Source organism: Nicotiana sylvestris, chromosome 10 (genome assembly GCF_000393655.2).
Source record: "Nicotiana sylvestris chromosome 10, ASM39365v2, whole genome shotgun sequence".
In the NCBI taxonomy this organism is placed as follows: domain Eukaryota; kingdom Viridiplantae; phylum Streptophyta; class Magnoliopsida; order Solanales; family Solanaceae; genus Nicotiana; species Nicotiana sylvestris.
The window spans coordinates 3,292,794-3,318,375 of NC_091066.1; the positions used below are offsets into that span (position 1 = coordinate 3,292,794).

Below are 25,582 nucleotides of genomic sequence, written 5' to 3' on the forward strand. Positions count from 1 at the left end.
CCTTCCTCGGGCTGTCTTGGTAGCATCTATCATGGCGGGTTTGCCTCTAAATGTGGGTAACATAATGTCGAGAGTGATTTCTCAAGTCGGGAATGAAACAAAAACAAACTACCCCTTTCCGAACACACTCTCCCTTTACTTCAGAGAGTTGAAAGTGAAGAAGAAAAGATATGATGTTACGGTACCTCCAGTGCCCCCCTACTCGTGGTATGTCAGTTGGGTCCGGACAACCCAAAGAGAAGCAAAAAGACTCAAGTTTCTACCTCCTCCGCACCTGGTCAGTCTGAAGAGTCAGTTGCTACTGAGCAGCCCCCTGAGCCTACTACTGATGAGGCACTGCCCCAGGTCCTTCCTCCATAGCTGGTCCATCTGTCGCAGTTGATCCGGTGATTCCTTCATCAAAGACTCACCGGTTCACTGCCAACCAGCTCACACACTCCCTTGCCAATTTGAACAACTGGATGTCCGTTGCAACATCCAAGTTGTCTACTTTGACCATTGTTGTGCAGGCACAGGGAGCACCAGCTACTGTTGAGATTCCTTCCGCCATTGAGGATGCATTGAAGAAGATCCTGGCCAACCAGTAAAAGATGATGGCGACACAAGATGCCTTGACTAAGGTGGTTGGGATCCATGGCAAAGCATTGGAGAAATTGGCTCGGGAGCACAAGAAGCTGAGGAAGCAGAAAGCTTCCAAGGAGTCAGTTGCACAGTTGAGAGTGGATGTGGACAAGCTGCTAGCAGATCAGATGCCACTCGACCTACTATTTGGAGATCCAACTGGAGAGCCAGCAGCAATGCAGCCACAGGCAGAGGAGGATAGGCCAAGGAAGAAGAGAAAACTCCCTAGCATAGATGGAATAGTGATCGAGGTGGCTCCAGTTCAGGTGGGCCCTTCTAGTACTGCAGATGTTGAGCCCTCTTCAGTTCCACCAGTTGATGAGCCAGATCAGGAGCAGACACTTGTCCCAGCAGCACAGCAGCAGCAGGCTAGGGACCAGTTTGAGGTCTCTACCGGTACAGAGGGCTCGGGAGGTACTGAGCAGCATATGGTGGCTGATGAGGCTTGAGGGGCCGCTCTATATCCTTTGCTGATTTTTTATGTTTTATTTTGATAGTTAGCATTGGGGACAATGCTAACTTTTATTCGTGGGGGTGTGGCCCTACTATTTGGATTGACTGTTGGATTACTGTATATATTCTTTTACTTTCTGCACATTCGTAGTTATAGATGGCTTGTATACAACTGTTCATTACAGATACTCTATGTATATATTCATTCCCCCTGGTTGTATATTCTACTCCCCTTTTGTACATATTCATTCGGTTTTCATTTTGGTTTTCTATTTTTTGTAAAAGAAATTCGTTTTAGTTGCAAAGTCAGGCTCCTAGCCTTTTTGTTTTGTTTTGGCGTTTACAATAAGCCCTTGGTTTTCTTAATTCCATGGTTCTTTCCAAGGCTAGAGTGTTGTGCGAACCGGGTGGCTCTTCCCAATGATAGATGGCGTGACAACCTTCTTAAGGGTTTGAGTCCGTTTTTTTATTTTTCTTTTTTGATTTTCAAGTTTTTGTAGTTAAGGGTACCTCAGGCAAAACTTCACTTGGGCCTAGCACATTTGCCTTTGATCCTATGGTCAAAGACATTATGTTGTGTTTAGGATGGTGAAAGTTGTGGCCTTGAGACTCTTGTGTTGACCAAACAATCATCATATGGTCATTTTGGTCCATTGTGTGCTTGAATCATACCTAAGGTCGTTGTAGGCCCTCGACTCCGTCTTAGGCAATCCTTGAGTGTGTGTTGTGAGAATTCGAATCGTGAGCCCAAGTGTCGAGCCGATGGTCTAGAACTTGCCCTGAATGTTTGTTGAGGCAAAATCATAGGTGGAACTTGACTTGAGACGTGATTATAGGCTCTCCTTGATCCAAAATGCAAAATTTGAACAATTTCCATGACCTACCAATGAAATAATCCCTAGTTCAACCCTTTTGAGCCTTAAACCTTTTTCGTTCATGAACCAAGCTACAAGCCTATACCCGTTCTTAACGAAACCCTCTCTTGGCACCCAAATCTTTCCTTGAGTAAATGGCAAGTGTCTAAGTTGGGGGGAGAGACAAGAAAGGCATCAACGTGGTAAAAAGGCACAAAAGCAAAAGAAAAGGAAGGCAATGAAAAAGAGAAAAAGACAAAAAGAAAGACAGAAATGAATAAGAACCAAAAAGGGAATCCAAGGACAACAAAAAAGTAAAAAAGTGACAAAAAGGAGAAAGGGTTTGAATTGCAAAAGAAAGAGTGACAATATGTCTTTCTAACCCCTTGAAAGAAGTGAATTACTCAATTGAGTCAAGAAAGTGTGCCAAAATAAATCAAAAGAAGTGTTTGAGGGAAGATTGAACCCATTTGAACAAAAACACGTCCTACCTTTACCCAAAGCCTTCACAATGACTTCTCAAAAGCCCCATATGATCTTGAGTTGAGGGAAGCCTACATTAGTGGATACTTACATAAGGGGCAAGCATATGGTACTTAGAGCCGGACTTAGGGCCTTTCTTTGTGAGAGATGAGAGAGAAGTCCATTCACCTCGATTTGTGTGCAAATACTCTAAAAGGTGAGGTTCACTCAGGGAAAGTTAAGGATGTGTGAGTTTGGGTTCCACAATGACCAAAGAAATTGAGAAAGGTTCCTTGATGAAATGTATCAACTCTTGATGCTCTTGTGTCGCACGTGATCCACAAGTTTTCAAAGTTTAAATGTGTTAATGATGCATTCGCATTGAGGGCAATTGTTAGTCCCAATTGATGCTTGTTGAGGTTACATTAGGATAAACAGGAATTACTTTGGTGTTTTCCATTGAGGGATACGTCTCATTTTATTTGCTTGAGGACAAGCAAAGGTTTAAGTTTGGGGGAGTTGATAATTGTAATTTCTACATGTTTTATACTCATTCTTACCTGAGCTTTGTACATTAATTGCCATATATTAGTCCTAAAATGCTTACAAATTACACTTGATTGCAGGTTTGAGCGACAAGATGATAAATATCAAAGATCGGCTCAAAAAGGAGTGAAATCTACAAAGTGTCAAAAGACAACTAAAGTGGGGAACAAGATGACCTGCGCGGACCGCACTGATTTGGTGTGCGGCCACGCAGGAGAGTTCAGAGGCTGGAACAGAACAAGATGACCTGCGCAGACCGCACTGATTGGGTGTGCGGCCGCGCAGGAGAGTTCAGAGACCTTGCAAGTTTGAAGTCAAGCCACGCGGTCCGCAATCAATTCCACGCAGTCCGCACTGATGGAAGTTTAGAGACCCAGAAAATCAAGGCAAAAGCCCACGCGGCCGCACATCAAATCAGTGCGGTCCGCGTGGGTAAAAGTTTAGAGAGTTGAGTTTTGGGTAAAATCTACTACGTGGCCGCATCCCATTTCTACGCGGTCCGCGCGTCTTAACCTATGTGGCCACATGACATATCTGCGCGGTCCGCATCCCTCAGTTCCAGAAGCAAGACTTGAAGACTTATTGCCCTCCGCGGCCGCGTGACATTTGTACGCGGTCCGCGCCAGACCCTCAGGGGTATTTTTGTCCAGTTTTTCCTGTGTAGTATAAGTAGAACATTTTACTTTTCAGCAGAGTTTTTTAGTTCTGTTTTTGGGCGGATAGCAGCTGAGCTCGTGAGACTCATATTTTGGCCTATCTTGGGCATTTTTAGCTTAGTTTTATCATAGATTATTGTAGTTTAACATTAGCAATTAATTAATATGGTTGTTTCATCTTCTATTTCTTCAATTTCTGTTTCTATTATGGCTAGCTAAACCCATTAGCTAGGGTTGTGGCTCAAACCTAGTGTGGGTAATTAATGTGTGTGATTGTTTAGTGCATGAATGATGTTGGGTATTTGTTATTTGGATTAATCTTATGTTTTCATTAAGACTTGGTGGTTGCAAACACTAAGTCTAGCTTAGTAAGTCTTGACTCCTCTTGAGAAAGAGAGTCTATGACCCCAAGATTAATTCCAACAAGGAATTGGGATGGACCCATGAGAATGGTAGTCCCAATTAACGGGTTAAACCTCAAGAGAGTAATTACCCAATTTGAACCATAAGTTGCTTGGGCAAATTGGCCTACCCAATTGGTCTCGAGAGAGTCAATTGGGAAAAATCACTCTCTCTACCGAGAGGTGTGAGAGTGGGTGCAAAAGTGCAATGGTTATAGCATAAGTCTCATATTCATCATTCTTGCATTAGGAATCTCTGCCCGTTAGTTGACCACCTAGGTACATGCCACGACCCTAGTGCCTTTCTCTATATTGCATACAACTTAGATATAATATCTTAGCATAACTTAGCTTTAAATTTGTACTTGATATATTGAGTTGATAATCAAAAGAAAACCAAAAATGATTAGATGATCAATTAGGAGCTAAAACATTGTCCTAGACCATACAAACACTTAACTCCAAATTGAAGCTCCTTGTGGAAAATTGACCCTGATACGCTATTGGGTAAAAGTATTAGCGCCCACTCTTCCTTAGGTTGAGTTCGATGCGATCAGGATACTATTTTGCTTTTGCTTTGTATCTTTCTTCTTGATTTCATGTTGTTCCTGCTTTTCATATTATTTCTGTGGTGTTACTCATATTGTCTCCTTTTGTCTTTTTGTCTTCTTGAACCGAAGGTCTTTCGAAACATCCTCTCTACTCCTTCGGGGTAGGGGTAAGGTCTACGTACACACTACCTTCCCCAGACCCCACTAATGGGATTTTACTGAATCGGTGTTGTTATTGTTGTTGTATTAAAAATTAAATACTCATGGGGCTTACGCTCCATGCCTCGGGGCTTACGCGTCGCTGAAACACATGTAAAATGTCTCGCCTTATGCTCACGCTTTTTAAAACACCGGTTCTAATGGATTGTAAACATGCATGTGTTTCAAGTGGAAACCGACATATAATGGATTTTGCTATTCCTATGTTCACCTTTAAGCTTTCTTTATAAAACATGTTTCTCATTTCTGTTTACATTTGTTTTTTGCTTTTTCCTTTTGTGACTTGACAATCTATTTGAGCTTATTAGCTTGATATTTGTTTCTACTTTTGGAAATCTTAACGTTGACCACCTTTGAGTTGGTCTAACTGGATGTTTTACATTGAACAGTCCTATTGGATTTACACCCAGCAATTCGAGGCATACGTTCGGGCGTTCGGGCCGTACGCCCGGGTGTTTGAGGCGCGCTTTTGTAGTGAGGCGTAAGTCCATAGACTTTTTCAAATTAAAATAAAATTTATTGAATAAGTCATTCACATAATATTCAAATTCTCAAAAGTAATCTTGTAATTACTCAAAATATTTTAAAAGGGAACTGAAATGTATATATTAAATTTAAAAGTAAAGACCTTTTAAATTGATTGAAGCCCTAATTTATGGTCTTTCCCAATTTTTTATTTTATCCGCTAGTTTGCTAATATCTTCCAAAAGCAACTAATATTTAATTTGTTTTACAAATACATAGAGAATTTCATTATCCTTCATAGTAGCAAGTTCAAAGTTCAAATTGCATGTTAGTCATCCTTTTTGTTCCTCCATGTAGAAAACTTTATTCTTTTCGACTCAAGTTACTTGTGCTTGTAACTAGCATATAATAGATTGTTTTGACTAGTTTTTTGTGGAGATGGAACACACACACACATATTTCACATATTTATAGTTTTCTTCAATTTTATGCAATTTTACCTATTTATAAATATTTACTGTAATTATATTATTTTATAAAATATTAAAAATTAAATACCCATGGGGCTTACGCCCGTTCACGAGGCTTACGCGTCGCTGAGACACATGTAAAATGCCTCGTCTTGTGCTCACGTTTTTAAAACCTTGGTTCTAATGGATGGTAAACATGCATGTGTTTCAAGTGGAAACCGACATACTTATAATGGATTTCTCAGTCCACTTTTTAAACTTTCTATTATAAAACACGTTTTTTCATTTCTGTTTACATTTGATATTTGTTTCTAATTTCATATTCTCAACTTTGAATGTCTCCAGCTATTTAGCTTCAGCTATCGATCAAAAACTAAAATAATCCAACTCAACATCGTTTAGCAACATATGATGATGGTTCCCAAAAAAAATTCTCTTCTTCAGTTTTTCACTCTCTTATAAACTAAGTTATGCGTATTCATTATAAATTAATACTAAACTAAAAATAGATATTCAACACTATTGTCATTCCTAGTGTTGAATTGAATTTCTTTTGTTAGCATTAGTATTGATTTGAACTTTGTTTGAGTTTCTACAATTATGGGCTATAAAATTTATTTACCATTCAAGAATGTTCAGTCCAAATTTGAAATAATATGTTAAGAGATAAAACTGTGAAAAAGTTTAAGAAATATTTATAAATTATATTACAATAAATATTTATATGTATAAAATATTTTTAAAAATTGTATAAATGTACTACCAGGTTGTTTGGCTTCGGTTCGACTTTTTTTTAGTTATAACCAAATCAAACCAATTATGGTCGGATTTGTTTTTCTAATACCAAACTATACAATCGGTTTTTTTTTCCCGATTTAACTCGAATTATCGGTCTGGTGCGAGTTATCGATTTTCTTTGTACACTCCTAGTACTTACCACACTCATTTCTTGGCACCCATAAGTCTCTGTAGTCTAAGAATAATTTGTGTTTCAATATCATCATTGACAGGGGCGAAGCTAGCATTTGAATAACGGGTTTGGTCGAACCCAGTAGCTTTTGTTCAAATAATATATTTGTCTAAAGAAATTTATTAAATATGTACAAATTATTAATTTTGAACCTAATAACTTAAAAAGACTAAAAAATCATGAAAAAAATCATTATTATGGACCCGAGGGAGTATTATGTAATTACTTCAATATAAAATAAAGTAAACAGACCAAATTAAAAGTGAGATAAATTCTCACAACTTTATATAAGCTTTGACCAAACACATTTTAATAATTCCTTGGTCTGTAATGAGACAAAGACTCATTGACTTGGAAATCTTTCTGATTCTACGCCCCATTTTACACGCAAGTCTTGTACTCATGATTTACTATAATATAAAACTATACCCTGCACCAACTAATTTCATCCATCAAAAACAAAAATAATCCAACTCAAAATGATGGTTCCCAAATTATTTTCTTTACTTAATATTTTCGCTCTTTTCTACCTCTTCACAGTTACTTTTGCTTCCACTGAGGAAGCAACTGCCCTCCTAAAATGGAAATCAACTTTCCAAAACCAGAACAATTCCCTTTTGGCTTCATGGAAACTAAGTCGTAATGCATGCAAGGATTGGTATGGAGTTGTATGCTTTAATGGCAAGGTAAACAGATTGAATATAACAAATGCTAGTATTATTGGTACACTCTATGATTTTCCATTTTCATCTCTCCCTTTTCTTGAATATGTTGATCTTCACATGAACAATATCTCTGGCACCATTCCACCTGAAATTGGTAAACTCACTAATCTTGTCTATCTTGACTTGTCGGTCAATCAGCTTTCAGGAGCAATCCCATCACAAATTGGCTCCCTAGCCAAGCTTCAGATCCTCTACATATGGGACAACCATTTAAATGGTTCTATTCCTGCTTTATTGGGGAATTTGACCAACTTGTCCTTTTTGTATCTTTATAGCAATCATCTTTCCGGCCCTATTCCTGAAGAAATAGGTAACCTAAGGTCTCTTACTCACCTACAATTGGGTGCTAACTTTCTTAATGGTTCTATTCCTGCTTCATTAGGGAATTTGACCAGCTTGTCCTTTTTGTCTCTTGCTGGCAATCATCTTTACGGCCTCATTCCTGAAGAAATAGGTAGCCTAAGGTCTCTTACTTGGCTACAGTTGAGTTATAACACTCTAGATGGTTTTATTCCTGCTTCATTGGGAAATTTGACTAACTTGTCCATTTTGTTTCTTGGTGACAATCATCTTTCCGGCCCCATTCCTGAAGAAATAGGTAAATTAAGGTCTCTTGTTGCTCTAGATTTGAGTAATAATATTCTAGATGGTTTTATTCCTTCTTCATTGGGGAATTTAAGAAACTTGCAATATCTAATTCTCTTAAACAATAATCTCACTGAGGAAATTCCTTCCTCTATTTGCAATTTGACATTATTGAAAAATTTGAGTTTAGAGAGAAACAACCTGAAGGGAAATATTCTGCATTGCTTAAGTAATATCAGTGGCCTTTATGTTTTGTTAATGTCACAAAATAATCTTAGTGGAGAGATTCCTTTGTCTATTTGCAATTTAACATCACTAGAATTTCTAGATTTGGGTAGAAACAATCTGAAGGGAGAAATTCCGCAATGTTTTGGCAACATGAGTGATTATCTTAAGGTTTTGGATATGCAATACAACAATCTTTCTGGGTATCTTCCAACAACTTTTAGCACTAGAAGTGTACTCAGAAGCTTCAACTTGTGTGGCAATGAACTAGAGGGAGAAATCCCTCGATCTTTGGCCAATTGCAAAGAATTGCAAGTTCTTGATTTAGGAGATAATTACCTCAACGACACATCTCCGATATGGTTGGGAACTCTTCCAAAGCTGCAAATTTTGAGCTTGAGATTGAATAAATTGCATGGACCAATCAGAACATCAAGAATTGGGAATTTGTTTCCTAAGCTTCAAATCTTAGATCTCTCTTACAATGCCTTCACGGGTAACTTACCAACGAGTCTGTTTCAACATCTGAAAGCCATGAGGACAATTGATCAATCAATGGAAGAACCAAGATATCTTGGAGATGCATATTACAAAGATTCCATAACAATTGCAACCAAGGGATTGGAGTTTGAACTTTTTAGAATTTTGACAGTTTACACCGCTATTGATCTTTCAAGTAACAAATTTGTGGGACATATTCCAAATATTATAGGAGATCTCACTGCACTTAGGGTTTTGAACTTATCTCATAATCGATTGCAAGGTCATATACCGAATTCACTCGGAAATTTATCTGTAGTCGAATCGATGGACCTTTCATTTAATCAGCTTTCAGGAGCGATACCACAACAACTTTCTTCTCTTACGTCTCTTGCATTCTTAAATCTATCCCACAATCATCTCCAGGGATGCATACCTCAAGGATCTCAATTTCAAACCTTTGAGAATAACTCATATGAAGGTAATAATGGATTACGTGGATTCCCACTTTCGAAAGGTTGTGGCAAAGATCGGGTGTCGGAGAGAAATTATACTTTATATGTGCCAGATGATCAAGAAAGCAATTCTGAATTACTCATTGAATTTTTGAAAGCGGCTCTTATGGGTTATGGAAGTGGACTATGCATCGGATTATCCATAATATATTTCATGATTTCATCTGGAAATCTGAAATGGCTTGCAAGAATCATTGAAGAACTTGAACACAGAATTATTATGCAAAGTAGAAAGAAGCACCAAGGAAGATTTGATTTCACAACTCCAGTCATTCAAGTCAAGCTTTAGTTTTATTGTAACTATTAATATCTTAGTTTTCATAATTATTGATTTGGCCAGTAATTGAAAAGTAAGTTATAAGTGTTTGACTCACTATCTTATTTGGCTATTTCCTAGATTAACTTTTAAGCTTTATTTTGTAACATACAGCCCATCTGCATTTACATTTGTGTTAGCAAAGTTTGTAATATAGTTGCTTTATTAGAGAGTATATCATAATAATAATTATGTCTTAATCCCTAATATGTTAGAATCGGTTTATATAAATCTTCATAAATTATATTGCTTTATTTAAACTCATCTCACTCTAGTGAAGAGTGTCAAATAAGTATTTATTTTACATGGTTAGTTTGAGGACGGAGGAGTATTAACATGGTTTGGATTTGGTTTTGAATACAGTAGCTTGAGGGAATCTATTTTGTACTCAGAAGCTTCAACTTGCGTGGCAATGAACTAGAGGGAGAAATCCCTCGATCTTTGGCCAATTGCAAAGAGTTGCAAATTCTTGATTTAGGAGATAATCCCCACAACGACACATCTCCGATGTGGTCGGGAACTCTTCCAAAACTACAAGTTTTAAGCTTGAGATCGAATAAATTGCACAGACCCGTCAGAACATCAAGAATTGGAAATTTGTTTCCTAAGCTTCGAATCTTAGATCTCTTTTATAATGCCTTCACGGATAACTTACCGACGAGTCTGTTTCATTGAGGACAATTGATCAAACAATGGAAGCACTAAGATATCTTGGAGACAGATATTACCAAGATTACATAACAGTTGCAACCAAGGGAGTGGAGCTTGAACTTGTTAGGATTTTGACAGTTTACACCGCTATTGATCTTTTAAGTAACAGATTTGAAAGACATAATCCAAGTATTATGGGAGATCTTGTTTCACTTCGAGTTTTGAATTTATCGCATAATTGGTTGCGAGGTCGCAACCACCCTCATTGAGAGATTTATCTTCGGTTGAATCATTGGACCTTTTAGTTAACGAGCTTGCAAGAAAAATACCAGAACAACTTGCTTCTCAGCTTATATCTCTTGAAGTCTTAAATCTTTCCTATAATAATCTCGAAGGATGCATCTCTCAAGGACCTCAATTTGCAACATTTCAAAAGAATTCATATGAAGGTAATGATAGATTACATGGATTTCCGATTTCAAAAGGTTGTGGAAAAGATAGGGTATCAGAGACAAATAATACGGTATCTATGCTAGATGATCAAGAAAGCACTTCTGAATTTCTCAATGATTTTTGGAAAACTGTTCTTATGGGATATGGAAGTGGACTTATTATTGGATTATCCATAGTATATTTCATGCTTTCAGCTCGAACTCCCAATTGGCTTTCTTGGATTGTTGAAGAACTAGAACACAAAATCACTGTGAGAAGGCAAAAGAAGCAGCGAGCCCGTCAAAGGCACAACAGAAAGATGAAATTATTTGCTTCTAGAGGAGTTAAAAATTCAGGTATTGAAGTTAAATTCTACATTGACTTTTAGTTTGCTGCAACCATCAATATCTTAGTTTCAACAGTACCTCGTGCATTTTGTATGAGAGGTATTTTAAAATATAGCACCTTTGCATAAATAGCCACTGGGTTTCACTTTTTTACTTTATAGATTATATACCTATTTTACACATTTTATACCTGGATTATAATTGAGATATAAACTTAGAAAGTTGTTTTTCTTTAGCATCGCTGAAACATGCAATACTTAATTAATCCCGCAGTATATGTTGACAAATGTGTGAATTCCTCTTCAGTCTTTTTTTTTTTATTTTCCACCCGTTGTCCGGTACCCGCATTGGAGCCCGATTATATTCGGATTCGCGCCGGGTAATTTCCCATACGGGGGATAGCGCTCCCTACCAAGGATTTTTTCATACCCAGGGCTCGAACTCGAGACCTCTGGTTAAGAAAGGAGCAGTCTCATCCACTGCACCACATCACTTTATGGTTCTCTTCAATCTCTAGATTCTATTGATTTAAGGTCCAACAATATTAATGGGACCATACCTATTCCAAAATCAAAATTTAATTTTCTCCACCTTCTACGCTGCATGAATTTGACTTATTCCTATAAATTGGTCTTTACTTTTCATTGACTCCTAATTAAGTTGTCCTAATTCTACCCATATATTTTCTTTCACGAGCTGATAAATACTTTCTCTAGTCCAAAATAAGTAATTTTTCTGTTGTTTTCACATAAATTTGAAAATTTACCTTTTAACATTAATTAGCAATAAAATTGACCAAATTAATTGTTAGCGGAAACGTAAAAGAAAGAACACAAGATTTAACGTGGTTCGGATCAAAATAATCCTACGTCCACCAAAGAACAGTTGCCTTTTTAATATTAACAAAGGAATGGGAGAGTTCCCAATTACACTTAAGAGAATTTCTCTCTTAACTCTCTACTCACTACAATATGTTGTAATTTTTTTGGGATGATTTCTACAAATGAAGGAGTGCATGTATTTATAGAGGTAAAGACCTCCTCTTGATGTCATTGGTGACATCAAACTACCTCCTCTTGATGTCATGGGTGACATCAAAGGTGGAAGCTTCCTCCTAGCATCCACACCAACTCTTCCAATTGGCATGCCATTGTTGACTAAACATAAACCAACACCTTCAATCTCCACCTTGATTTGCGTTTCGAGCTTGCGTGTGAACAACTCTGGCCAAAACGTCTAAGCTTACTGGGCAACCCCATTGTAAGAAACAAGAAGAACCAAACCATTGTTGAACATACCACCTCCACCTAACAATTGTTCTCTTCGGAGTTGCATCAGTTGATGCACACCCCCGCCAAGTCCTTGCAGTGTGCAAACTTAGCTAGTGGGACTATCTTGGTCAACATATCTACAGCATTATCATCTGTGATAACCTTCACGACCTTGATAGTTCCCTCTTCAACAACATCTCGAATAAAATGAAATCTGACATCAATGTGTTTAGTGCGCTCATGAAATCTCTAATTTTTCATTAGATGAATAGCACTCTGACTATCACATCTAAGAATTGATTCCAGCTGAACCAAACTTAATTCCGCTACTAAACCTTTAAACCAGATAGCTTCCTTCACCGCCTCCGTTGCTGCCATGTATTCTGCTTCTGTCGTAGACAAAGCGGCAATCGACTGCAGAGTCGACTTCCAACTAACGGCACTGCCAACGAGGGTAAAGATGTATCCAGTTGTGGACCTTCTTCTGTCAAGATCTCCTGCATAGTCAGAATCTACATAACCGAGAATTGAAATACCTCCACCACTTTTTCGAAAGGTCAGACCAACACCAGAAGCTCCTTTGAGATATCTCAATATCCACTTGACAGCTTCCCAATGCCTCTTTCCTGGGCTGGACATGTATCTACTTACCACACTTACAGATTGAGCAATATCTGGACGTGTGCATACCATAGCATACATAATGCAGCTGTAAGCACGTGATTTTTGCCCTATATGAGAATTACTCCCAAAAAATTCAAAAATAAAATAATTTTTCTTGGTGTGCAATTTTTGTGATATTTTGTGATATTTTGTGTAACTATTTGTATGTTTGTCTGTGCATGTTTATTTGTTAAATTATTAAAAATACAAAAATATGTCGCATTTCGCATGTAGGATTTAATTATACAATTGTTAGTAACTAAGTTTGTTTTACAAAAAATAAAAATTACAAAAATAGGCATCGTTTGCATTTTTAGCATTTAATGTCCAAATATACAATTTTATGCTTAATTATTACTTAATTATGCGTCAATTGTTATTGGGAGTTAATTTGCGCTTTTATAACTTAATTTAGTTCTTAATAATAGTTTAAGTATTTTTATAATTTAGTTTTAGAGAAATAAAAGAAGAAAAGAGAGCGAAAATATAAAGAAAGTCGGAATTGGGCCTCTTCTTCGATTTCAAGCCATAGGCCCAAAAAATGGCCCAATCTTCCCTACGACCCAGTCCATTTCGAACTGGGTCGACCCAGTCCATAACCCAACATCCTATTGTCTTACATTTTACAAAACAAAACAAAAAAAGAAGAAGAGAAAAACCCTAAAAACACAAAAATGGTCTGCCCCCCCCCCCAACCTTTGCTCCTTCTTCTCCATCTCCATTTTACACAGCCATGGCTGCCCTCAAACCCCACCTCCCATGGCTGCGCTTACCATCTTCTTCGTCCACTCAGAACAACCAACGCCACCACCATCCACGTCGACCTCCCCGTTACATCGCCGGTAAACCCTCAACCAAAGAACCTGGAAACCCACCGCTGCCCGCTTCATCCCTATCGTCTCTGAGCTTCGCCATCAACATCCATGGCTGACCTTCACCAGCATCACGTCCAAACACCACCACCAAACATACCCAAACAGACCTCGTCGCCATCGCTGCAGCTGTTGTTTCATCTACTGCCCCGACGTCGTCGTGGCTTCTCCTCCTTCCTCCGAGTCAGCTGTTGTTCGAAGCCCCCATCGCCGCTGCTTCGTCACGGCCAAGCTCACGCAGCTACAACTGCTCCAGCTTCTGCCTCGTCGACTCACCATGGAGATAGTTGCCTCGTCCAGCTTCACTACGTCGACACAGCCATGAACGACTAGTGTCGTCATTTGTTCGAAGCTTTGGTTCGTAGAAACAGTCCATATACATTTCGTTTTGATCCGGTTAGTAGATTTTGAATTTCATTTATTGTCCGTAATTTTTGTTCGTTGTTTTCGGGTCCAAAATCGTTAAATATTTGATTTTTGTTTTGTTCGTTGTTCATCGTTGAAATAATTTTCTAGTTTGTTTATAAGTTTTGTTGATTTAATTTTCAGAATCAAATGAAACGTTGATTAATTAATTTTTCAGTTTGTTTCATGTTTGTTTCATTGTTCTTATTTATTGTTTAGATAAAAGTTGTTAGTTTAATGTTGGTGAGATACAAATTGAAGTTTAATTAATTGTTTCTTCAATTTGTTTCATGTGTTTTATGTATTTTTAGAAATTGTTAATATTGTTAAGTTCAAGTTTAAGTTCATAATTGTTTCTTCGTCGATCTTGTTATTTGTCTAAAAGAATTTAGTTGTGTTAGGGAAATATGTTGGTTTAATCGTTTAAATCCATCATGTTTGTTGTTTAAAATAGATTTAATTCATGTTCATACTTTGTTTGATTGTTCTTGAATCCGAAATTTGTATAGCTTGATTTCGTGTTTACCATTTGTGATTATTTCTTGAATTTGTCTCATAAAGTTTAATATAGGAATTGTTGGTTTTAATGTTGTTAGAGTTAATTTTAAGTTCAATATTAATGAATTTAGAAATCTAAATATACTTGTTTGATTGTTGTTGTTGTTGAATCCGAAAATAGGTTTGTTGTTGCTAAAAATATTGTTCAAACAAATTTTAATTGTTCTTTGTTGTTCAATTTGTGTTCATGTGATATTGTTGTTATGATGTTCATCCGTGTTCATATTGTTGTTTGAATTTATATAAAAATTGTTCATATTGGCTATATTTTGGTTTAGTGTGATTAATTGATGTGTTATAGCTGATGGGTAGTTTGGTAATTTGCAGTACGTTCAGGGGTAGTTTGGTAATTTTAGTAAGGTCGGAGGGGTAGTTTAGGAATTGTACATTTTGTAATTTTTTATGTGAAGCATGGGGGACAAAATGAAATGGGGTGGTTGTGATATAGTTGTTTAATATAAAGTGGGGACAAGACAAAATTTAGTGGGGGGAATCTTGTATTTGTTTATGTTAGGCAAGGGGGACAAAATATAATCGGGTGGTGTGATATATTTATTTAATGTAATGGGGATGAGTGGGAAGATAATGGGTTTGGTAGAGAAAAAGTATTGATTTTAATTGATTGAAAGATTTATGGAATGGGTTATATATAGGAAGTCTTGAAACAAGATTATGGACAGAAAATAGAGGACAGAAGAAAATAACACAAAAAGAGAAAGAATAAGAACGAGAGAGAGAAAACGAATCTGAAAACAAGAGAGAGAAAAGGGATGAACATTTAAGAGAGAGAAAATTCCGAAAAAATATTTAAACTTTCAAATAAATAAAAAACTAAAAAAAATCTTCTGCTTTCTTTGTTTGAAATCAGTATTAATTGTTGTTGTTTCATTCAAAGCTTGAAGCTTTTGTTTTTGGGATTACTGCTCTACTGGTTTGCAAACTCTTTTCCTGGGTTGTTACTGTTGCTGGGCTGTTGTTGCTGGGCTGTACTGTTATTACTGCTGCTGATTCTCATCTTCATTTTCTTTTGCTTCCAATATCAGGTATATATTTTAGACTCATGTTGTGGAAAGCTTCAACATTGTCAAATAAATGAAGTTTGGAATTATAATTATGTCTTTTACTCGTTTAAATCTATTAGTTTAAATTTCAGTTTTGTTTTAGTTGGTTAATATAGTAGCTTACATTTGATGTGAGAACTGTTAGTTAATCATCCCTTTGAAATTCGCATAAGCTTTGTAATAATGTTATTTATTTCAGAATTTCATTAAGTATAGCTATATTCAAATTATAAGATAGAGAACATGGCAGAAAGCTAGCCATTAATTAAATCTTATGATATTGTTGGCTAAGTATGGAATAGTATGGAAGTATCAAGAAACTACATTACTAGCATATTTTGTCACAAAAGTCTGATTTTATTTAAAGCTAGATTGATGAAAGTTGTATGTTGTTCGTACATGGCGTGATAACAGTTACATGTATAACCATAAGTGAAAGGTGAGTTGATATAATTCGTTACGAGGTTAGAATATTAGGAATGGTTCAAACGTACAACTATATTGCATGTGATGCAATTTTATTGAATCAATTTGTATAATAGTTCTCTTTCTTATCAACTTGATTCTTATCTACCATTGTAAACAAATTAACCAAACAATTATAACTTTGGACTAAAAACAAGTATATGAGAAGGATATGAGATTTATGAGCACGAACTGCAACATTTTATGTCAAAGATATGTAGAAATAGGGTTCGCATTAAATATAACAATGAAAATTCTTCAGAAACTATTAATTTGTTTATCAAATTAATTCTTTTCCAGTTTTATATGCGATTCGATTTTTGGATATATTAATGTTGTATCCACGATAAAAATGGTAGTATTTTTAGTTACATGTTGTTTGTTTCTTTTTCATATCATTAATTCTTTAAAATTTGAATAGTTTTGAGGTATATAATTCATACGCGTAAAATAAGACTTGCGGTCAACACATAATAACTTTTGAATTTTTTTTCAAGAAAATTTGGAGACGTCTAAATCAGTGTTTCTCTATGGCTTTCATATAAAAATAAGTGGATGCAATAAACAATTTGTAGAGAATTTTATCAAGAATATTTTGTGAAATTAGGGATACGTTCGCGTGGCCTAAATTACATTTTTTAAGGCAGTTCGGATTATGCGTTCGCGCAACTTTGAGCCAAAATTTTAATAAAAAGAGATTCATCGGAGGATATTAAATTAATTTCATAAAACCCGAGATGTGCGGTTCACTATTTAAGAAAGGCGAATGTTCTTAATTTTATTTTAAGCACAATTTCGAATATCAAATAAATTTTTTTATAATAAAAATATAAAAATATTATCAACCTTTTTGTGTACACGTATGCGTGGCACGATTCTCTACAATTATAAAGGGTATATAATACGAATATACGTACGCGTGATTCGTTTATATAATTGTAAACAATCTAAACAAAAGCGGTAATAAAATCGGGCAACAAGAAAAAAGGTATTTAGTAAATCAAGATAATTAAGCCAAATATAAAAATGGTTAAGCGACCGTGCTAGAACCACGGAATTCGGGAATGCCTAACACCTTCTCCCGAATTAACAGAATTCCTTACTCAGGATTTCTGGTTCGCAGAATAACAAACAGAGTCATATTCTCCTCGATTCAGGGATTAAAACCGGTGACTTGGGACGCCTTAAAATTCCCAGGTGGCGACTCTGAAACAAACAAACAAATCCCGTTTCGACTGTCCTTTAATTGGAGAAAACTCCCTGCACCCTCGCGGGGGCGGAAAAAGGAGGTGTGACAGCTCTGGCGACTCTGCTGGGGACTTAACCCATAATCTCTGGTTCAAGGTTCAAGAATTCGAGCTTAAAATAACTGCTATAGTTGGCTTTATTTATTATCTGATTTTTACATGATATATGCTTAATGTGCTAAATGATGCTTTTACCGCTTTAATATTATTTGAATTGTGTATATAAAACTGCTACGAAACCCTTCGTCTTTCTGAGTCTTCTGAACTTATGGTGTACACGTGCGTGTGGCCCACCTTTCTGTTAGAAGTCATACCAAATAAGACGAAGTTGGGACAAGTAACTAGGCCGGGCAGACTTTCGTGCTCCCGGTACATTGCCCCCACTTCGGCTCAAGCTGTCCACTTGGGTGAGCCAGGGCTAGAACAATATGCCTCAGGTTTTTTCACTTAGAATAACTCAGCTTCATGCCGGATCCCTAGTAGGAGCGATTGTTTGCATCACGTGCATTTGACTTTGGAGGCTCAACACAGGGGTTGGGTCTGTCTAGACCATCCTGATGCATCTTACTTGCTGCTACTTGCGCATTTAATTGATCCGGATTTGTGTGTTGACTGACTTTTGAATATCAGGAATAATATTTTGAAATTAAAAAAAAAAAGAAATAGCGGTTAGGGAATTGATTGTTTATTTTTGAAAAAAAAAACCAATGCCCAAATACTGTCAAAACTCTGCCAAGATTTTGAGAAAATGAAAAAAAAATGTCTTATTAGTTTGTTTTATTAAAAGCAAAGGAAAAATAGAAAAAAAAAGAGTTGTTCTGTCTTGTTTTTCAGAAAAAAAAAACAAATTAGAAAAAAAATAGTTTGTCTTGCCATAAAAATGAAAATGAAAAAGAGTCTTGTTTTTAAAATGGGTTTTTATTTATTTATTTGTTTAGATGCCAAAATAAAAATAAAAATAATAAAATAAAAAGAGTCGGGCCTTGAAAGTGGTTTTATTATTTGTTGCAAATATATATATATATATATAAATCCAAAAAGTTTTTCTTTATTTTCAAAAAATGTATATATATCTTTATTTGTTGCAAAAATATTTGTCCTGCCAAAAAGTCTAGAAAAGTTTTTTTTAGACTCCCAATTTTCAAAACAAAAAATCCAAAAATATTTTTCATTATTGATTTCTTTAGAAAGTCTTTTTAATTATAAAAAAAAATATATAATAAAATAAAACAAATCCAAAAATATTTTCCTTCTTCTTTAAAAATTGAAAAGAAAATTCAAAATTCAAAAACAAAATTTAGAAAGCATTTCTTTTATTAGAGGTAAAATTTCAAAAAATATTTTCTTTCTTCTTTAGAATAAGAGAAAACAAATAAAAATTCAAACAAAAAAATATCTTCCTTTTACTTTTGAAATTCTCAAAGTTCAAATCAAAAGAAATGGAATTCTTAGAAGTCTTTCTTTCAAAAAGAAAATCAATCAAAAATCCAAAAAAAAAATATACTTCCTTTCTTCTTTTAAAGCAGTTCTTTTACAAATTCAAAAAAATAATAATTTAAAATTAGTTTATTTACTTTATTCATGACCTGCCCGAACTACGCGGGTTTGATTCTCACCGGATGTGAGATACGTAGGCAACCCTCATCGGGTCCAACCCCCCTTTTGTTAAAATAGCCAAAACCAATAAATAAATAAATAAAAAGTGTCAAAAATTTTAATTTTGTCATAAATAAGTCGGGCAGTGTCCAGCCTCCCCTTTTGCTAAAAAAAATAGCCAAAAAATATGTCAAATTTAATAAAGAAGACGGGTGACGCTGTTTTGTCAAGACACAGCCGAATGTTCCCGAAAGGGACGCCGGAAGGTTGACTTTGCATAAACAGCCACTTTTTGGGTCATGTTTAAGATTTGGTCTAGTTGACCCACACAGCCTTAAAAATCTTCGTCCCCGAGACGTTGAAAGGCCGTGTTTGCAATGTTGAGTTTTCTATTTTTGAAAAATGATAAAAAGAGTCATAAATAAGTCAGGGTGGTGCTTTTTTTATCAAAAATAGTCGAATGTTCCCGAAAGGGACGCCGGAAGGCTGACTTCGCATAAACAGCCACTTTTTGGGTCATGTGTAGGATTTTGGTCCAGTCGACCCACACGGCCTTAAAAATCTTCGTCCCCGAGGCGCTGAAGGGCCATGTTTGAAACACCCGGTTTTTATTATAACTTGAAAAAAAAGAGTCAACGGTCAGGTGAATACCGTTTGGATTTTTGGTCAAAATAAGCCGAGCCAGCTTCGACCGCGTCTTAAACCGTTCTTGTCGAAATAGCCTTAGAGTATCTTTCAGCTGTCGAAAGGCTATTTTTGTAAAAGAATGAACAAGTTTGTAAAGTGTCATAAAATAACCCTCCCCGGCCTCAAAATTCATGTGAGATTTGGAAGGGGCCACATTTGCAAAAATAGCCGTTTGGTTGCATTTGTCAAACGGGGAAAGAAAGTTGGCCTTTTTATTTCGAGGTTATAAATCTTTAATTAGAATATGTGGGTTGTTTGATTTTCGAGTTTGTAGGTCATCTTCAAACCTTTGAAACCCAGTTTGTTTTTAATTGAAAAAAAATATTTAGTATTGTTTATCTTTTATTGGTCCGAACTACGCAAGGTCTGATTCATGCGGGGTCATGATACGTAGGCAATCTCCATAAGATTCGACAACCACTGAAAAAGAAAAAAAAGGGAAGAAAGAAAAATAAAGGAAAGCGCAAGTGCATCTCATCTCTAATAGAACGGTTTAACTGCTTAGGTGCATTGCATCTCTAATATATGATTATCTGTCAAATGCCCTGACACTAACGTGATGGCTTCCCTTTGCTGTGTTCATATCAGAAAAGTGGTTGGTTGTGGTAACTCCTCCCTGCAAAGCAAATGACACAGAACCTCAGAACATGGTGGGTCGGTACTGATGACCGACAACAATTGGTCGAACAGAACAACGGGTTGGTAGAAGAAGTGAAAATGCTGAGACAACATGTGGCAGACATGTATCAGGCATGGATAACTGGGAAAGCACCACCCCCACCACCGCCAAGCTTTTCAAACTCTGGCATTACCCATCCCCCATACTCTCCATCCCAACCCACTTATGACAGCTTTCCTAGCTACCCGAGTAGCTCCATCACTCGTCCACGCTACTCCCCTCCCCAATGCTACTTCTCTCCACGAGATTCCCAAAGACGGGCTTCACTTTCCAAATACCCAGCTCCACAGAAGGCCTATCCACCCTCACAAGCCTACCGGAAGCCCCCTGGATCAGGTTTCCGGCCCAATCAAGCATTTAGGAACGAAAGGTTGCTGAAACGAGGAAAGGCTCTCACCCCTATCGGAGTATCTTATGCAAGTCTGTTTGAAAGGCTAAAGCATGCTGGCTTGATTGAGCCGCTCCCCGCATATACTCCAGATCCACATGCAAGAAACTTTGATCCGGCAGCGCGATTCGCGTACCACTCCAATGTCATAGGGCACAACATTGAGAGTTGTCGTAATTTGAAAAAGGAAGTAGAGAAAATGATCCAAGAAGGGCGGATTGTGATCGATAACAGTGACATGGAGCACTCGAACCCTATCAAGAACTTGTTGACGGAGGTTGATGATGTGGAAGCTGATAATGGTCTTGGCAATACTAATGCAAAGCTTAGTGGCTAAGATGCCAATTTTGATAAAATGGGAGGACGCTCCGTTCCTTGGTTAGCAAGAGAGAAGCTGTTGGTGGTTTATTTTGTTGTCATTTCTATTGTCCGGATTATTATTAGGGTTGTAATCCGAATATTGTCTTGTGTTAAACCTTCTTATCTTTCCGATTTGTCATATCAGTTTGTTTAAGTTTTGTCAAGGCTGTGTTAGGATTTTATTCTGGTTATTTTGTTTGTTTTATTATTCAAACCATCTCGTCGGTAGTCTAAAGCAAATCTGGTCCTTTATTGTTTCCAGTCATCTTTTTGTTTAGTCCTTTTATCATTTTGTTCAGCGCCGATTCTCGTGACATGACTTGCTCACATATTGGGCCTAATCTTAAAAGTTAATCATAAAGCCTTGGGAAGGTGATCAAAGCATTTAAGGGAAATAAGAACAGTTTGAGATTATTTGAAGCCCGAGTCATGTGGAACTGGGGCAAGTAAAACTTAAAGAAAATCGTTAAATGCAAGATTTGCCAAATTGGCATGAGGGTCGTTCATGAGAGTGAGAATGTCGCCCAGCAGTGCTTTAGAAATGACAAATGAAAAGCAAGTGTTTAACATAATTGTCAAGTCCAGCATCATCGGAAGAGACTAGAAGTCTATGTTCAATTATGTTGTTTGCACTTGGCATGTTTTGAAGACTGGAATGACGAAGGCATTTTATTGTGCTACCTAAACACTTTATCCTTCGTTACCCCTTTTTGAGCCTTATTTATTTTCTTTCATACCCCTCGTTCGGAATCAATAGCAATGACTAGGAAATACGAGCCTAGAAGGTAAAGAAAAAATCAACAAAAAAAATAATAAGAAGAGAAAAATGATAACAAAAAACAAAAGAAAGTCAGAAGAAAACAGAGGAATTGGGAACTACGTTTGACCTGATTCCTCAAAGAGGATAAGTAGGCGCTTCACGGCTCGGTCATAGAGTGCATAGTATGCATGGTGTGCATGGTGTGCATGGTGTAATAATAATAATAAAATAATAATAATAAATAAATAATCCCCGAGCAATGAACTGGGGAAAGGGTTGCGCTTGTGGTAAACAAATAAGGTTCTGGAGGTTGTAATTTTAAACCCCAAATTTATTTTGTTTTTGAGCCTTTTATACCCTTTCTTTCTAGCCTCTCCAAAAACCCACATTACGGCCCAAAGAAAGACCTTCTGATCAGTCTGCAAAAGATGCCAAGTCAGACAAATGAGAGTCTTACCGGCGAACATAACATTCTGTTTCACAGCAGAAAGGACTCTAATCTCCAGCAGAGAGAGTCATACCGACAACACTCCAAATCCCCAGCTGGAAAGTGATATAAATGAGAGAGTCTTATCGGTGAAAATCTTCACGGACACCATAAGGCGATGAAAGCTGAGAGAAAAACCAAAATGAGAGAGGCTTGATAAGTGAAAACCCTCCGGGCACTACAAGTCGAATAAGATTGAAAATCAGAGGGAGAATTGCCAATTGAAGGTCTTGAAAGACGATCGACGGCGGAGGATAGGCCACAGGTGCATGTCATGACCATTAGAGTCGGTATCTGCGTTTGATAGGTTTTTATTTATAGTTCTTTTGTTAAAGAGTCATCTTTTTCCTTTGTCTTTTATTCTGTTCCTTTTTATCTTTTCCTTTCATAGAAATTTCCCCAGTAGAGTCTATTTGTTCAGAACCAGTGGGAAATGACTTCAAAATAGGCCATCAGCTTTCCAAGATAAGATCTGACTAGTACATCCAAGTAGTATAGTCAGGAAGGAACAAGCGCGAGGCCAGTGTCAAGAAAGATATCCCCAACAAAAGGGTCAACGAGTGTCAAGAGGGATACCCTTGCCGAAATCAAAGGTTATAAACCTCAAGGCCAAGGCCTGTGGACAAATTAAGGAGAGCAATGAGCATGATTTGGGAAATTCATGTGAGACTAAAAGGTTGGGGAAAGGCCAATTTCCGAGCTGTGCCACAAAGGAAGAGGGATATCCCCAGCGGAAAAGGATTATCCCCAGCAAATAATATCATCCCCAACAAGTTGTGGAACGCAGAGCAAGGAAGGAAAAAGGGAAAACCATCCCAGTAGGAGTATCACAACCAATCACCACGTTTTAAACTAACAAATTTTGTTTGATTTGAAACAGGTAAAGGAAATGACATTGAGGATAGAAATGCATGCCATAAGGGAGACTGTCAAACTGGGGCAGAAAATTTTCCTTTCATTTGGAAAATTTTCTGGAAGTCAGGTACCCATTCGAGGAAGAATAAAGATAACACCAGTCTCAAGGGAAGTGGTCTTTGAACCAGTGTTGCCCCAACATAATAAGTTTCAATGGAGGAAGTTATCCCCAGCAGACAGAACAAAGGGATAAAACTGGTGTTTAGAAAAAGCAAAAGCCATTATCATCCCCAGCAGCTTCCAGAAGAATGAAGCATCAATTTGTAGGGATAAAATTCCTCAGCAGCGTTATCCTCAACAACGTTATCCCAAGAAGATAACACTTCTATCCCCAGCAGTGTTGAAAAAACAAAACACCAAAAAAAAGAAAAAAAAAAGAAAAAAAAATTTTTTGGAGGGGAAGAAAGGAGACTCCCCCAGTGGTATTATCCCCAGCAAGCAAGAACAAAGCAGCGCAAAGGAAAAAGAAAAAAAAAAGAAATTGCAAAGGTAAGTTTCTCAAATCATTGATCTTTACATTTTCCTCTTAGGATAAAAAGTCCTAATCTGATGAATTTCCCTCCCGATACAATCTTGGTCCGATGAAATATTTCTCCCAAGATAAGATATCAAATCTTAGTCCAGTGAATTTTTCTCCTAAGATATCAAATCTTAGTCCGATGAATCTTTCTCCTAAGATAGAGATCTTAGTCTGATGAATTTTTCTCCTAAGATATCAAATCTTAGTCCGATGAATCTTTCTCCTAAGATCACAACAAAATGGGCCTAGTTTGATGATTTATCTCCTAGAGTCACAATCTTGGTCCGATGGAATTTTTCCTCCCAAGATAAGAAATTAAATCTTAGTCCAATGAATTTTTCTCCTAAGATAGAAATCTTAGTCCGATGAATCTTTCTCCTAAGATCACAACAAAATTGACCTAGTTTGACGATTTATCTCCTAGAGTCACAATCTTGGTCCGATGGAATTTTTCCTCCCAAGATAAGAAATTAAATCTTAGTCCGATGAATTTTTCTCTTAAGATAGAAATCTTAGTCCGATGAATCTTTCTCCTAAGATCACAACAAAATTGACCTAGTTTGACGATTTATCTCCTAGAGTCAAAATCTTGGTCCGATGAAATATTTCTCCCAAGATAAGATATCAAATCTTAGTCCGATGAATTTTCTCCTAAGATATCAAATCTTAGTCCGATGAATCTTTCTCCTAATATCACAACAAAATGGACCTAGTTTGATGATTTATCTCCTAGAGTCAAAATCTTGGTCCGATGAAATTTTTCTCCCAAGATAGTATAATAAAATCTTAGTCGGATGAATCTTCTCCTAGGATCAAAATCTAGTCTGATGAATTTTCTCCTAGGATAATTTGAAAAAAGAAGAAGTTTGAATTTGAAAAAATAAAAAGTTGTTGAAATCAGGAGCCCCCCTGAAAAATAGAATGGCGATGTATTGGTTGAAGTCAGGAGCCCCCCTGAAGAACAGAATGGCGATTTATCGGTTGAAGTCAGGAGCCCCCTGAAGAATAGAATGGCGATTTAGTGGTTGAAGACAGGAGCCCGCCTGAAGAGAGGAATGGCGATTATTTTCAAAGTTGTTGTTGAAGTCAGGAGCCCGCCTGAAGAGAAGAATGACGATTTATTTTCAAAGTTGTGGTTGAAGTCAGGAGCCCGCCTGAAGAGAGGAAAGTCGTTTTTAAAAGTTGTTGAAATCTCGCCAACCTAAAGAAAGGAATGGCGATGTATTGGTTGAAGTCAGGAGCCCCCTGAAGAATAGAATGGCGATTTAGTGGTTGAAGTCAGGAGCCCGCCTAAAGAGAGGAATGACGATTTATTTTCAAAGTTGTTGTTGAAGTCAGGAGCCCGCCTGAAGAGAGGAAAGGCGTTTATTTTAAAAGTTGTGTATTTGAAGTCAGGAACCCGCCTGAAGAGAGGAATGGCGCTTATTTTTAAAGTTGTTGTTGATGTTGGGAGCCCGCCCAGATAACAGAGGCATACATTTCAGTTGTTGAAGTTGGGAGCCCGCCCATAGAACAGAGGCATACATTCAGTCTTTACATTTCAAGCATTGAAGTTGGGAGCCCGCCCAGATAACAGAGGCATACATTTCAGTCTTTATATTTCAAGCGTCGAAGTTGGGAGCCCGCCCAGATAACAGAGGCATACATTTCAGTCTTTACATTTCAAGCGTTGAAGTTGGGAGCCCGCCCAGATAACAGAGGCAT

General features: G+C 37.0%; 2 protein-coding genes across 2 annotated transcripts; both read left to right on the forward strand.

The window, feature by feature from the left end:
• The first annotated feature begins 6,984 nt into the window (after positions 1–6,984).
• LOC104233272 (receptor-like protein 9DC3) lies at positions 6,985–9,679 on the forward strand. The gene has a single exon (XM_009786643.2). It carries the CDS (start codon positions 7,148–7,150, stop codon positions 9,485–9,487), a length of 2,340 nt encoding a protein of 779 aa, XP_009784945.1. The 5' UTR covers positions 6,985–7,147; the 3' UTR covers positions 9,488–9,679.
• A 527-nt stretch (positions 9,680–10,206) lies between these two features.
• Positions 10,207–10,985, forward strand: LOC138880404 (receptor-like protein Cf-9 homolog). The gene is made up of 2 exons (XM_070160501.1): positions 10,207–10,354; positions 10,471–10,985. Exons 1-2 carry the CDS (start codon positions 10,207–10,209, stop codon positions 10,983–10,985), a joined length of 663 nt encoding a protein of 220 aa, XP_070016602.1.
• Positions 10,986–25,582: the final 14,597 nt, after the last annotated feature.

Bases quoted from the DNA above. Each gene is read 5' to 3' on its own strand.
- LOC138880404 (XM_070160501.1), top strand. From the start codon at position 10,207: ATGGAAGCACTAAGATATCTTGGAGACAGATATTACCAAGATTACATA. The intron at 10,355-10,470 runs GTATTATGGGAG...TGGACCTTTTAG, and splicing joins ATTTGAAAGACATAATCCAA to TTAACGAGCTTGCAAGAAAA.
- LOC104233272 (XM_009786643.2), top strand. From the start codon at position 7,148: ATGATGGTTCCCAAATTATTTTCTTTACTTAATATTTTCGCTCTTTTC.